Source organism: Phyllostomus hastatus, unplaced genomic scaffold (assembly GCF_019186645.2).
Source record: "Phyllostomus hastatus isolate PE091 unplaced genomic scaffold, TTU_PhHast_1.1 phas_contig_348, whole genome shotgun sequence".
Classification (NCBI taxonomy): Eukaryota; Metazoa; Chordata; class Mammalia; order Chiroptera; family Phyllostomidae; genus Phyllostomus; species Phyllostomus hastatus.
Genome location: NW_025333860.1, coordinates 1110500 through 1124768, shown reverse-complemented (window position 1 = coordinate 1124768; position 14269 = coordinate 1110500). Strand labels below are relative to the sequence as shown.

The 14269-nt window shown below is 54.0% G+C and overlaps 1 protein-coding gene across 2 annotated transcripts; it reads left to right on the top strand.

Annotated features, from left to right (window-relative positions):
• The first annotated feature begins 4350 nt into the window (after window positions 1-4350).
• On the top strand, window positions 4351-14164 carry JPH4 (junctophilin 4). 2 transcript variants are annotated; one of them, XM_045841093.1, is made up of 6 exons: window positions 4351-4963; window positions 5520-6069; window positions 6795-7566; window positions 10610-10728; window positions 11378-11580; window positions 12520-14164. In XM_045841093.1, exons 2-6 carry the CDS (start codon window positions 5691-5693, stop codon window positions 12601-12603), a joined length of 1557 nt encoding a protein of 518 aa, XP_045697049.1. In that variant the 5' UTR covers window positions 4351-4963; window positions 5520-5690; the 3' UTR covers window positions 12604-14164. The 2 variants fall into 2 exon arrangements, with proteins under 2 accessions (XP_045697049.1, XP_045697048.1); XM_045841092.1 differs by having other exon boundaries at window positions 4356-4963; window positions 11048-11580.
• Window positions 14165-14269: the final 105 nt, after the last annotated feature.

Sequence of the window (14269 nt, the reverse complement as noted above, 5' to 3'; positions counted from 1 at the left end):
CAGACGCCTTTTCAATGTGAGTGTGGCAAGCAATCAAACACAGGTGCATAAAGAAAGCTAGTTTTCCCTGTCAGGTTGGCAAAGGTGTGTGTGTGTGTGTTCACAACTAAAGACCAGTGCAGGCCAGGGTGATAAAAGTCACCAGGATGTGAAGTACAGCACAGGGGATGTAGTAAATAACACTGTAATAACTATGTGTGGTGTCAGATGGGTACTAGACTTATGGGGGTATCACTTCATAAATTATATAAATATCTAACCACTGTGCTGCACACCTGAACTAATACTGTATGTCAACTGTAATTAATTTTTTTAAGTTTTAAATAAAAATTAAAAAGACAGGTCAGAGCACAGTAAGACCAGACTTTCATGCACATTGGTGAGAATATAAATTTGTACAGCCATTCCAGAAGTGATTCCAGCAAAGTAAATCCAAACTCTGACAAAGTGTTTCTTTTTTTTAATATTTTACTTATTTACTTATTTTTAGAGAAAGGGGGAAAGGAGGGAGGGAGAGAGGGAGAGAAACATCAGTCGGTTGCCTCTCAAACACCTCCAAACAGGGACCCAGCCTGCAACCCAGGCATGTGCCCTGACTGGGGATCAAACCAGTGACCCTTTGGTTTGCAGGCTGGCACTCAATCCACTGAGCCACAGCAGCCAGGGCACAAAGTGTTTCTATCCTCTGATCCAGTGATTCCACTATTAACAATCCAGCTTCACGAAATCAAAAGACTGAAAGAACATGATACTTGGAATTGACATAAATGGCAGAAGAGAAAAAAAGATTAGCTGAAAGCGATCATGGCTGAAGCTAGAGGATGGCAACATAGGAGTTCTCCGTTCTAGTGTTTTGTCTACTTTGGCATATGTTTGAAATTTCCATGATAAAACATTGTTAAAGAAAAGCATCAGAGACGCAAAAATTTGTATAAAAGATACCAGTTTTTAATAGCAAGAACGGTGCGGGTGGCATGACAGTGCTGTGCTAGAATGGTAAATGAATCGTGCTGCTCAAACAGTAGAACACTGTGAAGTCATTACAAATGCACACATGTTTTAATGACATGGAAAAATGTGTACAGTGTAACACAACATGAACCCATAGGATACAAAATTGTACATGTAACATTTAACTAATCATGTTAAATAAAAACTCATAAAAAGGAAGACTATATGAAAACACACTAGAGTGTTTGTTACACACCGAGACTTGGGGTGATTTTTATTCTTTTTTTTTTAAGATTGTATTTATTTATAGAGAGAGGGAAAGGGAGGAAGAGAAACATCAATTGTGGTTGCCTCTTGAGCGCTCCCCTACTGGGCACCTGACCCAAAACCCAGGCATGTGCCCTGACTGGGAATGGAACCGGCTATTCTTTGGTTCACAGGCCAGCGCTCAATCCACTGAGCCACATCAGCCAGGGCCTGATTTTTATTCTTGATATTGTGCTTTATTTCCCCAATTCCGCAGTGAGATTTTTACTTTTATAAATAGGCCCAATAAGTTGCATTTGTTAAAGTAATACTAACATGGGAATCTGATACATATCCGAAACCAAGGGCTGCCATAGATTAGCTGTGCAACATTGAGCAAATTAATTAATTTCTTGGTCTCAGACTCCTCAACTCTAAAACTGGCATAATGCCATCCTATTTTTCAAGCCACCATTTACTGGACATTTACTATGAACGAGGCAGGCACTATGCCAAGTGCTCCCCCCACACACATATTACCACACATACTACTCATACATGATCATTTCAATATTCACAATAAGCTCTGGAGTAGGTTCTGGTATTCCCATCTTCAAGGTACACAAACTGCAGCTCTGAAAAGTTAGGGAATATGCTCAGGCTTACCTGGCTAGTCAGCAGTACAGTCAGGGTTCAGACATCGGTGAGGCTATGTTTGAAAGCCCAGCTCTTGGGCTGTGGCCTGGGCTGCTCACAGTCACAGCTCCGTGGCGAGGACTGAGCAGAGGAATGCAGGTGCAGTGCCACATACAGCACCTGGCTCCGAGCACAGAGCTGCTCCCTTTAATGTTGCCTCCCTTTTCTGTGATCCCCAGACACTGGTAAATTGTGGCAAAACAAAGCTGTATACCCTCAGGGAAAAAAAGGATTCTGCCCCCAAATAATAGATTATATAGGACCTGTAGGAACAGACCAGAGGGATGCTGAAAGACTGCCTCACTCGGGGAGCCATGGCGGGGCCGGGACTGCATGCCCCACATGTCCTAACTCGGTTCTGTCAGTGACTTCTTCAGGGCTTCATCAGGCCCCACACACCTTCACGTGCAGCTGAGAATTCAATATAGAGTCACTCTACCAACAAGGTGTCACTCTCACCCTCCACTCACCTAGCCACCCTTCCTCCCTAAAGAACAGGGCACAGGGCTCACCAGGCCCATAGGCTGACTGGCGTTTTGTTTTGTTTTGTTTTTTTCCTTAGAGAAAAGGAGAATATTAAGGCCTGAGCAGGGCAAGGCAATGTGTGAAGGAGGAAGGCTTGAATATCTAGAAGTGAGCCATGCGATACAGCTGGGCCTGCCCCCAGAAAGCCCTTCTGGATTCATCTGAAATGCCTCTTGCCCCCGGGAGCCAGCCTAAGTTAGGTCCCATCCCTATCCCTGTTTCCACCCCGTGGACCTCTCAGAGCACTGAAGTGCTTGTTGGTTGTCTCTCTTCTCTGCTAGACAGTAAGCTCCCCGACAGCAGACACCGCAGTGTGCACCACTGTATCTCTGGCCCCTGGCAATGTGCCTAGTCCCCAGTAAACTATGTAAATGTTTGATGAAGGGAGGGAGGGAGGGAGGGAGGAAGGAAGGTCTTCACCACAGATCTTGTCCCAAATGGACCCACAGCTGCCCTGTTCCATACTAAGCACTGAAACGTGGTCCCTGCCCTAGAGGCTTCTCATGTTTCTACAACCTCATATCCACCTTCAGGAAATCAAAGTGCAAGGGAAAGTCCTATTGATTCCAAACCTCATGCTCTTTATTTTACCAAAGTATTCAAAATGGAGCTCCTGAATCTAAGGGAGGTTCTCAAGTACCTGGAATCCTGGGAGGAATTACAGGGCTCAAAAGGCCTGAGGTCTAGTATTCCCATCCTAGCTATGTCTCTTCTGTTGTGTGACCTCCAGGAGTGACTTTCCCTTTGGAGCCTCAGTTCTCATCTCTGTAAAATGATGCGGTGAACCAAACCTTGTATGAAAATGAGAGAAATTGAGTGCACGTGACTATTTATGCCGTCGAGGGTAATTGGACAGTGTCTTCTTCCTAAATGCTTAGGGCAGCACAGATGCAGCATGTAAGTCAGCTGAGGGGGCAGGGAAGATAGTATGTGCCTATTTCCAGCAGTAAACAGTAAGGCCCAGGATGTGCCACCTCTCTGGTAAGCAGCCCAGGAAGGGTGGTAGGCTCCAGGGGAGCTTGCCTCAGTAAGGGCCCATCCAAACATGCCTATGTGTCTTTGCCTCTAGGTTTGCAAAAGAGAAGACTCTGAAGCCCCAGGACCTTCAAGGCACCACCAAGCATGACCTCCTGCTTTGCTCCCAAAACAATACACCCTCATGCCAGAGGAACTCCCCAGGGAAAAATAGTTGGTGGGAGGTGGAGGATGGCCAGGCCTGGAAAAGCACAGTTGGTGTCAGGCTTCCTGGCAGGGCCCCATTTCAAGTTTCCTCAGGAAAGTGCAGGTGGGGGAGCCTCCTGGATCCCCTTGCAGTGGCTTCTTAGGGAGGACAGTGGACTAGGTGGACACAGGTATCAAAGCTGTGTCCTGGCAGCTGGCAGGTTCATCCTTCTCCCCAAAGCCCCACAAGCACCACTCCCAGCCCTCCAGCCTCTGTCTGGTCTCTTCCCGCCTGGATCTCTACGCCCATGTCTGCCCTTCCCCAGGCAGAGCTTTCTTTCTCCCTTCACAAGCCTCCCTCTCTCTCTCTCTCTCTCTGTCTCTCTCTCTCTCCCTCTCTTTCTGCCCCCCCCCCATATGTGTATATATTTCTCCCTTTTTCTCCTCCTCCCCTGCTTCTCTTCTCCTTGCCATCCTTCACGAGTCTCAGAATGGGTCTCCCTCCCCCCCTTCCTCCCCGCCAGTATCTACCTCCTCGGCTCTCACCCCTGCACCTCTTTCTTTGTGTTCCTCTCGCCCTCTCCCGGCCTCGCCAGCATCTTTCTTCCTCCGCCTGGCTTTGGCCTCCCCCAGCCTCCCCATCTTCAGCTCAGTCTCCTCCCCTTACTCCTCTCCCCTCCCCTCAGCCTCACCCCACGCCTCAGCCTCACCCCACGCCCTGCCAGAAAATCCCAGGGTTGTTTTTTTTCTTCCACCGTGGGGGTCCCTGCGCCTCTCATTCTCCCATCTACCTGCCTCCTCCCTCAGGGCGGGATTATCAGGCATCCATCCTCTTCTGCCTGGGCACTGCCCCCACCACCGCTGTCAACGCCACTGTCTCTTCTTCTGTCTCCTCTCCCCACCCTCTCTTCTCTCTTCTCTCTTCTCCCTGCCCCTTTAAATCTGCCTGGCCCAGCCTACCCCGTGATGCTGGGATGGAGCAAACATTGATTTGTGCTGGGATGGAATCGGAATTTTGATATTTTTTTCTCTCCCAACCATAAGAAGAAAAAATATGATAAAAACACCCCCTCTTGGTAGTCCCCTCTCCCTTCCCACCCAGCTCCCTGCTCGTCTTCCCTATCTCTAGCCAAGGCAGAATTTTTTCCCTACACTATTCTCATCTTCCCCCACCCCTGCCACTACCTCGCCCCCCCCCACACCACCTGGTCCTCCAGCTGGGGCGAGGGGGGACTCTCTCCTGCAGCTCCCCCATCTTCGCTCTCTGGGTTGGAGCAGTCTCTCCGGAAGGGGAGGGGGCTTGGCTTGTCGAGGCGAGGTGGGAGTGGAGGTATCCTGCCATGGACGCCGTGCCTGGGAGGCAGCCTGCGCCCCAGCCCACATGGTGAGTAACCTACCCACTCCCTCCTGCCTGTCTGCCCATCCCTACCCTCGCGTTTGCCCTGCAGAGCCTCCCCGCATCCCCATCCTTTCCCCCACCAAACCCTCTGCCCACCTTGCGCAGATATCCCCGCTACATTTTCAAACCGCCCCCCCTCCTCTTTGCCTGGGAAGCCAAAGAATCGGGACAGAGGGGTCCCGACAGCAGACAGCAGCCAGGGAAACGGGTGGCCTAGGACTCTGCCCAGCCCCCTCTCGTGATTCTGACCCCCCTTCCCCGCGCCCCCAAAACTGCCATCTACACTCGACACTTTGGGGTTGGTTCTAGATTGGAGAAGTGGGACTCCCGCTTGGGGTTGGGAACCTCAAATCATGGGAGGAGCCCTCAACAAGCATGGAGTGGAGGAGCCCCCGTGCCTCCAAAGCTTAGGAGCTGCTGTAAGATGCTGCCGAAGGTGGGGGGTTGGGGGCGGTGCTGATGCCCCGGAGCCACTGGGCCAAGGAGCCGCGGGCAAAGAGGAGGGGCCTCGCTCACCACTTCCCCCCCTCTTTCTCCGCAGCCACTCAGGATGAGGGTCCGGCCCTGCCAGCCCGCGCTGGGGCCCCCCCGCCCGGCCCCGGTCTAACTGCCCCCGCCCCCAGGCCTCGCCCGGCTCCCAGGCCCCCAGCCGGCTCTCCAGCCCCAGGATGCGCTGAGCCGCCGGGGGGCTGAGGCCGCGCCAACTACATGCATGTCCCCCGGGGGCAAGTTCGACTTTGACGACGGGGGCTGCTACGTGGGGGGCTGGGAGGCGGGGCGGGCACATGGCTACGGCGTGTGCTCGGGGCCCGGCGCCCAGGGCGAGTACAGCGGCTGCTGGGCACACGGCTTCGAGTCACTGGGCGTCTTCACGGGGCCCGGCGGACACAGCTACCAGGGCCACTGGCAGCAGGGCAAGCGCGAAGGGCTGGGCGTGGAGCGCAAGAGCCGCTGGACGTATCGCGGCGAGTGGCTGGGCGGGCTGAAGGGGCGCAGCGGCGTGTGGGAGAGCGTGTCCGGCCTGCGCTACGCCGGGCTCTGGAAGGACGGCTTCCAGGACGGCTACGGCACCGAGACCTACTCCGACGGAGGTGCGGGGCCCGGCCCACTACTGTCTGTCTGCTCGTCCGCGTACGCCTCCCAGTCGGTCTGGCCCGCGTCTGCCTTTCCCCGCCATAGCCCACCCCCGCCCCACGCCCCGCTCTCTTCCCCGACGCCATCCCCAGCCGTAGCACCCCGAGCCCGCCTTTCTGCCCTCCCCTCCCACCATCGCACACGCCTTGCTCATTTGTCTGCCCCCCGCTGCGTTTACCTCTCCCCATCTACCTGCCCCTCTCCGCCACCCCCGCCCCCCCCACCCCGCCCCGCCTGGCGCTCCCACACCCCGTTCGCCAGCCCCCTACACCCCGCCGCTCTGCCGGCCGCACACACCTGCCCTGCCAGTCCCCCCCCCCGCCCCCACCTTTCCTCAGCCGGCTTGCCCCATCCTGGCCCTGCTTGTTTGTCTCACGGCTGTCTTACACACCCCGTCAGCCTGCCCCCCCACCCCCACCCTCCGGACTGCCTGTCCTCCGCACACCCCAGCCTGCCTGCCCCTCCCCGCTCTCTCGTCCACCTGCGCTGCCCAAATCCGCAGATCTCCTGCCGCTGGGCTTTCTTCGCCCCGCTTTCCCACACCTTCCGACCCGCCCTGGCCTGTCGCCAGCCCTACTGCCCTTCCCGGACCTCCACGCTAAGGCTTCCAGGGGTGCTTGGAGCCTGGGGTGCGAGGAGCAGCAGGTCCTAACTCTTCCTCCCCCTCTTACCCTGTCCGCAGGCACCTACCAGGGCCAGTGGCAGGCGGGGAAGCGCCACGGCTACGGGGTGCGCCAGAGCGTGCCCTACCATCAGGCGGCGCTGCTCCGCTCTCCCCGCCGCACCTCTCTGGACTCCGGCCACAGCGACCCCCCAACGCCGCCCCCGCCCCTGCCCCTGCCGGGGGACGAAGGGGGCAGCCCGGCCTCTGGCTCGCGGGGAGGCTTCGTGCTGGCCGGGCCGGGAGACGCTGACGGCGCGTCCTCCCGCAAGCGCGCCCCCGCGGCCGGCGGCTTCTTTCGCCGCTCGCTGCTGCTTAGCGGGCTCCGCGCCGGCGGGCGCCGCAGCTCCTTGGGCAGCAAGCGGGGCTCCCTGCGTAGCGAGGTGAGCAGCGAGGTGGGCAGTACAGGGCCCCCGGGCTCCGAAGCCAGCGGGACCCCGGCCCCAGCGCCGCCCGCCCTCATCGAGGGCTCAGCCACTGAGGTGTACGCGGGCGAATGGCGCGCCGACCGGCGCAGCGGCTACGGCGTGAGCCAACGCTCCAACGGGCTTCGCTACGAGGGCGAGTGGCTGGGCAACCGGCGGCACGGCTATGGGCGCACCACCCGCCCCGACGGCTCCCGTGAAGAGGGCAAGTACAAGCGCAACAGGCTGGTGCACGGCGGGCGTGTGCGCAGCCTCCTGCCGCTGGCCCTTCGGCGGGGCAAAGTCAAGGAGAAGGTGGACAGGGCTGTCGAGGGCGCCCGTCGAGCAGTGAGCGCTGCGCGCCAGCGCCAGGAGATCGCCGCTGCCAGGTGGGCTTCGGGTGCAGGGGCCACAGCTGAGCTAAGGGGAGAAGGTACCCTCGAGACAGGGAAGGGGGTTGGTGCCTAAAAGAGGACCAGGACACACGGCCTAGGGCCTAGTGGGGAAGAGCAGGCCTGAGGCCAGGCAGTGGTGGCCTTGGGTGTATATCTGAGGCTACAGGTGGATATGGGCGTGACTGTGGGTGGCCGGGTATTTGAGGGAAGCCATGTTAGATTTTAAGTGTGTCAGTGTCCTTTATGGGGACGTGTGTCATTGTAAGTGGGATTCAATGAGCACTGCCTTTTGCAGGCCCAGAAACCTCGTAGAACTCAGACATGTTCCTAGTCTTCCTCTTCTTGCAGCTGGTCCAGCCTCCAGGCCCCAGGCAGAGAGCAGCAGCCCTGGGGAGGGAGATGGAGTGTGTATTCCTAACGACAGCCCAGCCTGCCCACAGCCGGGCATCATTAAAACCTGGAGTCTTGGCGAGGTCCAGTATGTACAGCTGACCTCTGCACCTAAAAAGAGAGCCCCCTCTTAGTTGTACCTCCTCTGCCTCCTAGTCTTTACCCAATGATAAAGGTTTGTGGGGGAAGAGGCTTTCCCGGTAAATGAAAATTTTTTTTCTGTAAGTCAGATTACATTTCCATGCATCGGGAACCTTGTCATTTAAAGCAGGGCTGTCCAGTAGGAACATAATGTAAGTCAAATACATAATTTTAAATCTTCTAGTAGCCATAAAAAATTAAAAGAAATAGATGAAATAAATTTAAAGAATATATTTTATTTAAACCAATATATCCAAAATACTATCATTTCAACCTATAATCAATATAAAATTATAAATGAGATCTTTTACACCCCCCCTTTTTCACTAAGTCTTTGAAATCTAGTATATATTTTATACTCACAGCAGATCATTTCAATTCAGTCTAGCCACATCTTAAGTGCTTAATTGCTACATATGGCTCATGACTACTGGAGTAGATCGCCCAAACCCAAAGAAAGCCAAAAGCCCATTTGTAATGGCATTCACAGGTCCCTGAGTTATGCAGTTCACCCATATGAAGTTTTATATATTAGATTTTATTTAGAGGGGAGGGCACAGTTCAAGGACTTTGTTTAATTTTAAGACTGTTTCAGATAATAAGAGTTCAAGATATATCTAAATAAGCTTCAGTGGGTTTGTATGATGGGTGACAAGGGGTGTGTGTGTATGTGTGTGTGTGTGTCCATGTCACATCCAGAGTAGGTGCCTGAGCCAGAGGATGTCTATGTGTACACATATCTGAGCGTCTGGAGGGTGAGAGTTCGGGGCCTTAGGCCAGGGATGGGGGAGGCAGAGCTCTAGGGAGCACTTTCCACTAGATGGAGAAGGAGGCATGTGCAGGAAAAACTGTTTTCAGTAGCTAGAGGATCAGGCAGTGGGAGGAGTCTGGTTAGTCTCCCCAGCAACAGGCCTGGCAAACCTGATTGGCTACAAGCTGCCATGGAAACAGCAGAGCCTCAGCAGCAGGTGCTTCTGCCAGGTAGCCTGAGCCTGGCCTGATGCCTAAGTACAGACTGGATCTACTGCCTAAGATTTGATCATCCATCTCCACCCAGTTCAAAAACACAGGCTCTTGTCAGTGTTGCAATTTCTTTACCACCAATAGAACTCAATGTAACACGAGACTCTGATCTTCATCCCCTGCCCTAAACCAAGACCAGCTCAGTTTTAGGACAGGGTTAGTTGTGTTCATATAGAGTCTGAAAGCCCTAAGATGGAAGAACAGCATTATCTGAGGTTCCTCCAAGCAAGCTCTAAAGGTCCTTGACCCACCAAGTTTGATGGGAGGAGGCTGATCCTATCTTCCAAGGTACATACAGAGCAGGTGGACCTGAGTCTGCAGTGAACGCCACCACCCTCCTCCCTACTACCCCCACACCCAGACTGCCTCCTAGGCCAGAGTAAACAGGCCTGGGGCCAGAGGAAGCCATGAATCTTGATCCATTCAATCCCATTGCAAGTATTTCGGTCAGGATTACAGACGTCATTTAATGATTACAGTGCATCTACCATTAACAGCAGGTGGTGAAAGGGAAGGGAACATTGAGAAAGTGTCTGGCCTCAGAGGGAGAACTTGGAAACAACAGCAGGGAAAGGATTGGATAATGCTTCAAGGTACCCTGTACCTAAGGAGCAGGGTAGGGTAGGAGGGGGCTGTAGAAGGGGACTAGGACCTTACCCAACAGGTATAATCACAGTGGTGAAAAAGCATGCAGGTTGGCAGGGGGGAGGAATAGATAATAGCAGAAAGGGGGGACCCACCCTTACTTCAGTTCCAGAGTTCAAAAGGATGAGGTGGGGCCGGGGGGCAGTCACAGTGAGGAAGGGAGGAGAACGGTGTAATAACAGAAGAGGTTAAGAAAAAGCAATATGTGAGATTCTCATGTCAGGAAATCTGCAGAGAGAGGCAGGATTCAATAACAGGTAGCAGTGGCGAGGGGAAGGGAGGCAAAGGCCCCTCGCATAGAGAGTGGCTAAGAGCAAGGGCAGGGGATGAAGCTGTTACAAAGGCAGGACTGAAGGTCAGGAAAACACCCAGGACCCCACAGACAGATGTGTGACCCCAGGGAGCATGAGAGGAGTCATTAATAACAGGAGGTGCCAATGGCAAAGAGGGCAGGCAGGCATAGCTTATAAGCACCAAGCAGATGCATCTGCAGACAGCTGTGCTAAGAGAGTGAGGGCTCACTTGTCTGTGGGACAGGAGAAGTCAAGAACAGCATAATAGAGTTGACAGCAGCTGAGGAGGGCCTGGCCCTGTGGCTTAAAGAAGGGAAGTGTCACTGCACAGCGAGATGGTGGGAGGGTGTGAGAGGACCGGGAGGGTGTGATGACAACAGTCACAGGCCAAGTCTAGGAGAGGAAACTAGAGGCCAGCTGCCCTGCTGGGCTGGGGATGTGTTGTGTCGGGGCGGGGGGGTGGGGGGGGGGCAGCGGTGCAGATTGGCCAAGGGGCTGGAGCCTCTGTGCAGGTCTGCTAAGTCCCTGTCCCTGGAACCTGACAGGGCAGCAGACGCCCTTCTAAAGGCAGTAGCAGCCAGCAGTGTTGCTGAGAAGGCTGTGGAGGCTGCTCGAATGGCCAAACTGATAGCCCAGGATCTGCAACCCATGTTAGAGGCCCCAGGTGAGGCATGGACAGCCTGGGGTGGGGATTGGGCCTGCTGGGGAGCTGGAGGGGAACGGGGAAGGGAATCTCCACAGGAGGCTAGGGATGGGAAAGCCAAGGTATGATGGTCTGAGGGGACAGAGGGTGGCAGGGTAGGGAGTAGAACTGGGAATTGATAATAGAGTACTGAGGACAAGGGGCTGGGATCTTGCAGTGAGAGGCTATAAGTCTGGAAATACCAAAGTCCTGGGAGGTGCCCAGCCAGAGGGATAAAGCTGGAGCTTTTGCAGTCCCAGGCCAGTTAGGCCCCTCTGATTCTTAGCTATCCCTGCCCCAGGCCGCAGACCCAGGCAGGACTCAGAAGGTTCTGACACAGAGCCCTTGGATGAAGACAGCCCTGGGGTGTACGAAAATGGACTTACCCCCTCAGAGGGCTCTCCCGAACTGCCCAGCAGTCCTGCCTGCTCCCGCCAACCCTGGCAACCCCCTGCCTGCCGGAACCCACTGCCTCCTGGAGGGGACCGGGGTCCCTTCTCCAGCCCCAAAGCTTGGCCTGGGGAGTGGGGGTGCCCAGGTGAGCAGGCAGAGGAACTAGCTGGCTATGAGGCCGAGGATGAGGCTGGGATCCAGGGCCCAGGACCCAGAGATGGTTCCCCACTCCTTGGAGGCTGCAGTGACAGTTCCGGAAGTCTTCGAGAGGAGGAAGGGGAAGATGAAGAGCCCTCGTCCCCCATGAGGACCCCAGGGGCCTTGGCACCTGAGCACGTGGCCGCACCAGTCCTAAGGGGCCCATCCTCAAGGGGTCCCGAAGCTGGGTGCCTGGTGGAAGAGCCTGAGGAGCCAGCTGCAACGGAGAGGCCCGCACAGCCGGTGAGACAGACACCTTCCATGTGCTTCGTGCCCTCTGAGTCTCAGCCCCTTCTGGCCCCTCCTCTCCTCAAAGCCTCGCCTCTCATCCTTTCCAGGCCTCTCTCTGATCCCCTGAGGGACTTTGATTTGGATTCCGCTTTCTCACTGTCTGCCCAGTCTTAAACCATATCCTACCTCATTTTTTTTTTAATTTGAGAGCTGGAAGAAACCTTAAAGATCTTCATGTCCAACTCCCTCTCATGACAGAAAAGGAAGCTGAGGCCCAGAGTGCTTAAAGTAACTTACCCAAGGTTACAGACTAATAATGAACAATACAGCCAGAACTTTTTTCCCTGTTCTCCTTCCATATCATTTCTGGCTCCCAGTTTCCTACTCCACCCCCACCCCCACCTCCACACTTTCTCTCTTTGGTGCCCAGAAATAAAAAAGGAAAAGCTTGTACCCTCCCTACTCTGACTCTCCCTCCCTCTCCTGGGAAGAAGAGAAATAGGAAAAAAAAAAAAAGTCAGAAAACCAGGAGGGGTGGAGTTTCCCCAAAACCCTCTATTTTGATTGGACTCCAGGCCTCTGTTTCCTAGCAACCACATCCTCACCCCTTCATCCCTTTCTGCTTTACTGCAGTACCGGCTGCTGCTGCCAATCAATGTATGCTACTAAGGCCAGGCACCTTCTGCCTGGGCCATGTGACATGCTGGTGGGAGCGGAGTGGAGGGAGGAAGGGCTGTTTCTGATTTGAGGGAGCCAGAGGGAACATGTGGCCCTGGCTGGGAGAAAAGGGGTATTTTCCAACCCAAAACAAAGGCTGATGCTCTGCTCTGGCCTCTGAGGAGAGGTGCCTGGGACCCTCCAGCTTTGCCACTTTGGCCAGGGCAAGAAGATGGGATCTGTTGCTGGACCTGGCCCTCAGGAACTGAGACTGCATTTCTCCTTCCTCTCTAGGGAGCTGCCAACCCCCTGGTGGTGGGAGCCGTGGCCCTCCTGGACCTCAGCCTGGCATTCCTGTTCTCCCAACTCCTTACCTAAGGCTCCTGCCTGGCCTAATTCTGGCTTTGGTTGCTGCCTCTTCACTCCTCTGACCTGCCTTTTTCTCTTTCCTCTTTCTGCTTGTTTTTTCTCCTTTCTTTCTCTTCTCCCTTTCCTTTCGGTCTCCCTTTGTTTTTATCTCTTGCTTTTTCTTCCTGCTCTCCTTTCAGATTCTCTCATTTATTCTGGATCTGTCTCTGTCTTCCTCACTCCATTCCCCAACCCAACCCCTCCTTTCTCTAGATTGTTTACATATGAAGGGCTTTTCTTGCTCAGAGTTGCTCTCTTCTCTGAGACACACAAATCTAAGTCAGACCATTGCTCCACACCCTCCCCACCTTTTCTTTAAACCTGAACTTGGATGAGGGTGGGGGTTTGGTATCCTGAGGAGTCTCCTGGAAGCTGTGTGGAAAGGAGGAAGAAAATGAGGAGTGACCATACTAGGCAAGGCACTGGTCGAGCTGCCGTGGCTCCCTAATCCAGGGACCTGGTGTCCCTCTGAGGCCTAGTAAAAAAGCTGGAGGAGGTACAGCCACCATCTCTGACTTTGGAGGATCGTCTCTCCCCTCCAAGCACTGAGACAGGTTCTTGCCTAATTCCATCCTTCCCTGAAAAAGATATGAAAAGAAATGAAAGCTAGAATGACTCCCTAGCATCTCCCACTTTTTCCCCTCAACAGCCAGCCCCTCATCCAACCCCCTAGGGTGGCATGCCATGTCAAGAGCGATGTATAAAGGAAAAAAAAAAAAAACAGGCCAGGGCAGCCACGCCCACCCAGTGATCCCTCCCTCTCTTCCCTCTCCCCTACAAGTTTATTTGGGTGGTCTGGACTCGCTTGTGGCCTTTGATTAAATTCTATGGGGCCTGAAGAAGATATTACTACTGCAGAGGGTTCAAGGCACTTGAGCAAGGACCCCACTCCCCAACTCTGGCAGTTGTGGTAGGGGAGGCAGTTTTGGGGAATGGAACCAGACCAGATAACAGGAACTCACAGGGCAGCAAAAGTTGTGACAAGCTTGATCTCTATGAAGGTTATATTTTTCCCCCATCATATCAGAATATTGTTAAATGAGTAAACAGAAGGAGGGGATCACAGGAAGCCAATATATCACACACTTTCCAGGTAGGGCAGAGGTGGGAGTCAAAATGGGCTGTGAGGTGGGTGGAGAGGAGAGCCCTGTTTGAGGTTGTGGCTGATCCCTGGCACTAACTTCTCCCCTGGGGGCAGGAAGCCCTAGGAAGAGGGGACTGTAAGGTCCCCAGGGGATCTTTCCTCCCTCCCCCTGCATGAGGCAGAGGCAAGCTGCCTGTCAAACCCCTCCCTCAAGGAATGGCCTTGCCTGGGAATGCCCACCACACACACCCTCTTCTTTTTTCTAGTCAAACTCTGTTTACTCCTTGGACTGCCTCCCTCCCTCCTCCCTTCTCAACCTTTACTTTATTTCTATTTCATGGAATTTGGGACTGAAGTTAAACTACAACAGTGCCGCCAACACCAAGTCTTGCAGGAAAAAAATACAAAGAAATTTAACAAAAAAATATATTAATAAAAAAGTTCTAAAAAGGGGGGGATTGTCATTTCCTGTGGGGTGCGATGGCTTCAACCCCAAGCTCTCTGAGGATGCACGGGTGGTGAGAAGGTACGAGAAGCCCTCTTGGGGAACCG

What these genes read in the sequence shown, in the direction of transcription:
- JPH4 (XM_045841092.1), top strand. Translation starts at nt 5,691, where the DNA reads ATGTCCCCCGGGGGCAAGTTCGACTTTGACGACGGGGGCTGCTACGTG. An exon ending in CGAGACCTACTCCGACGGAG is followed by an intron (nt 6,070 to 6,794) that starts GTGCGGGGCCCG and finishes CCCTGTCCGCAG; the next exon opens with GCACCTACCAGGGCCAGTGG. An exon ending in ACCCATGTTAGAGGCCCCAG is followed by an intron (nt 10,729 to 11,047) that starts GTGAGGCATGGA and finishes TCCCTGCCCCAG; the next exon opens with GCCGCAGACCCAGGCAGGAC.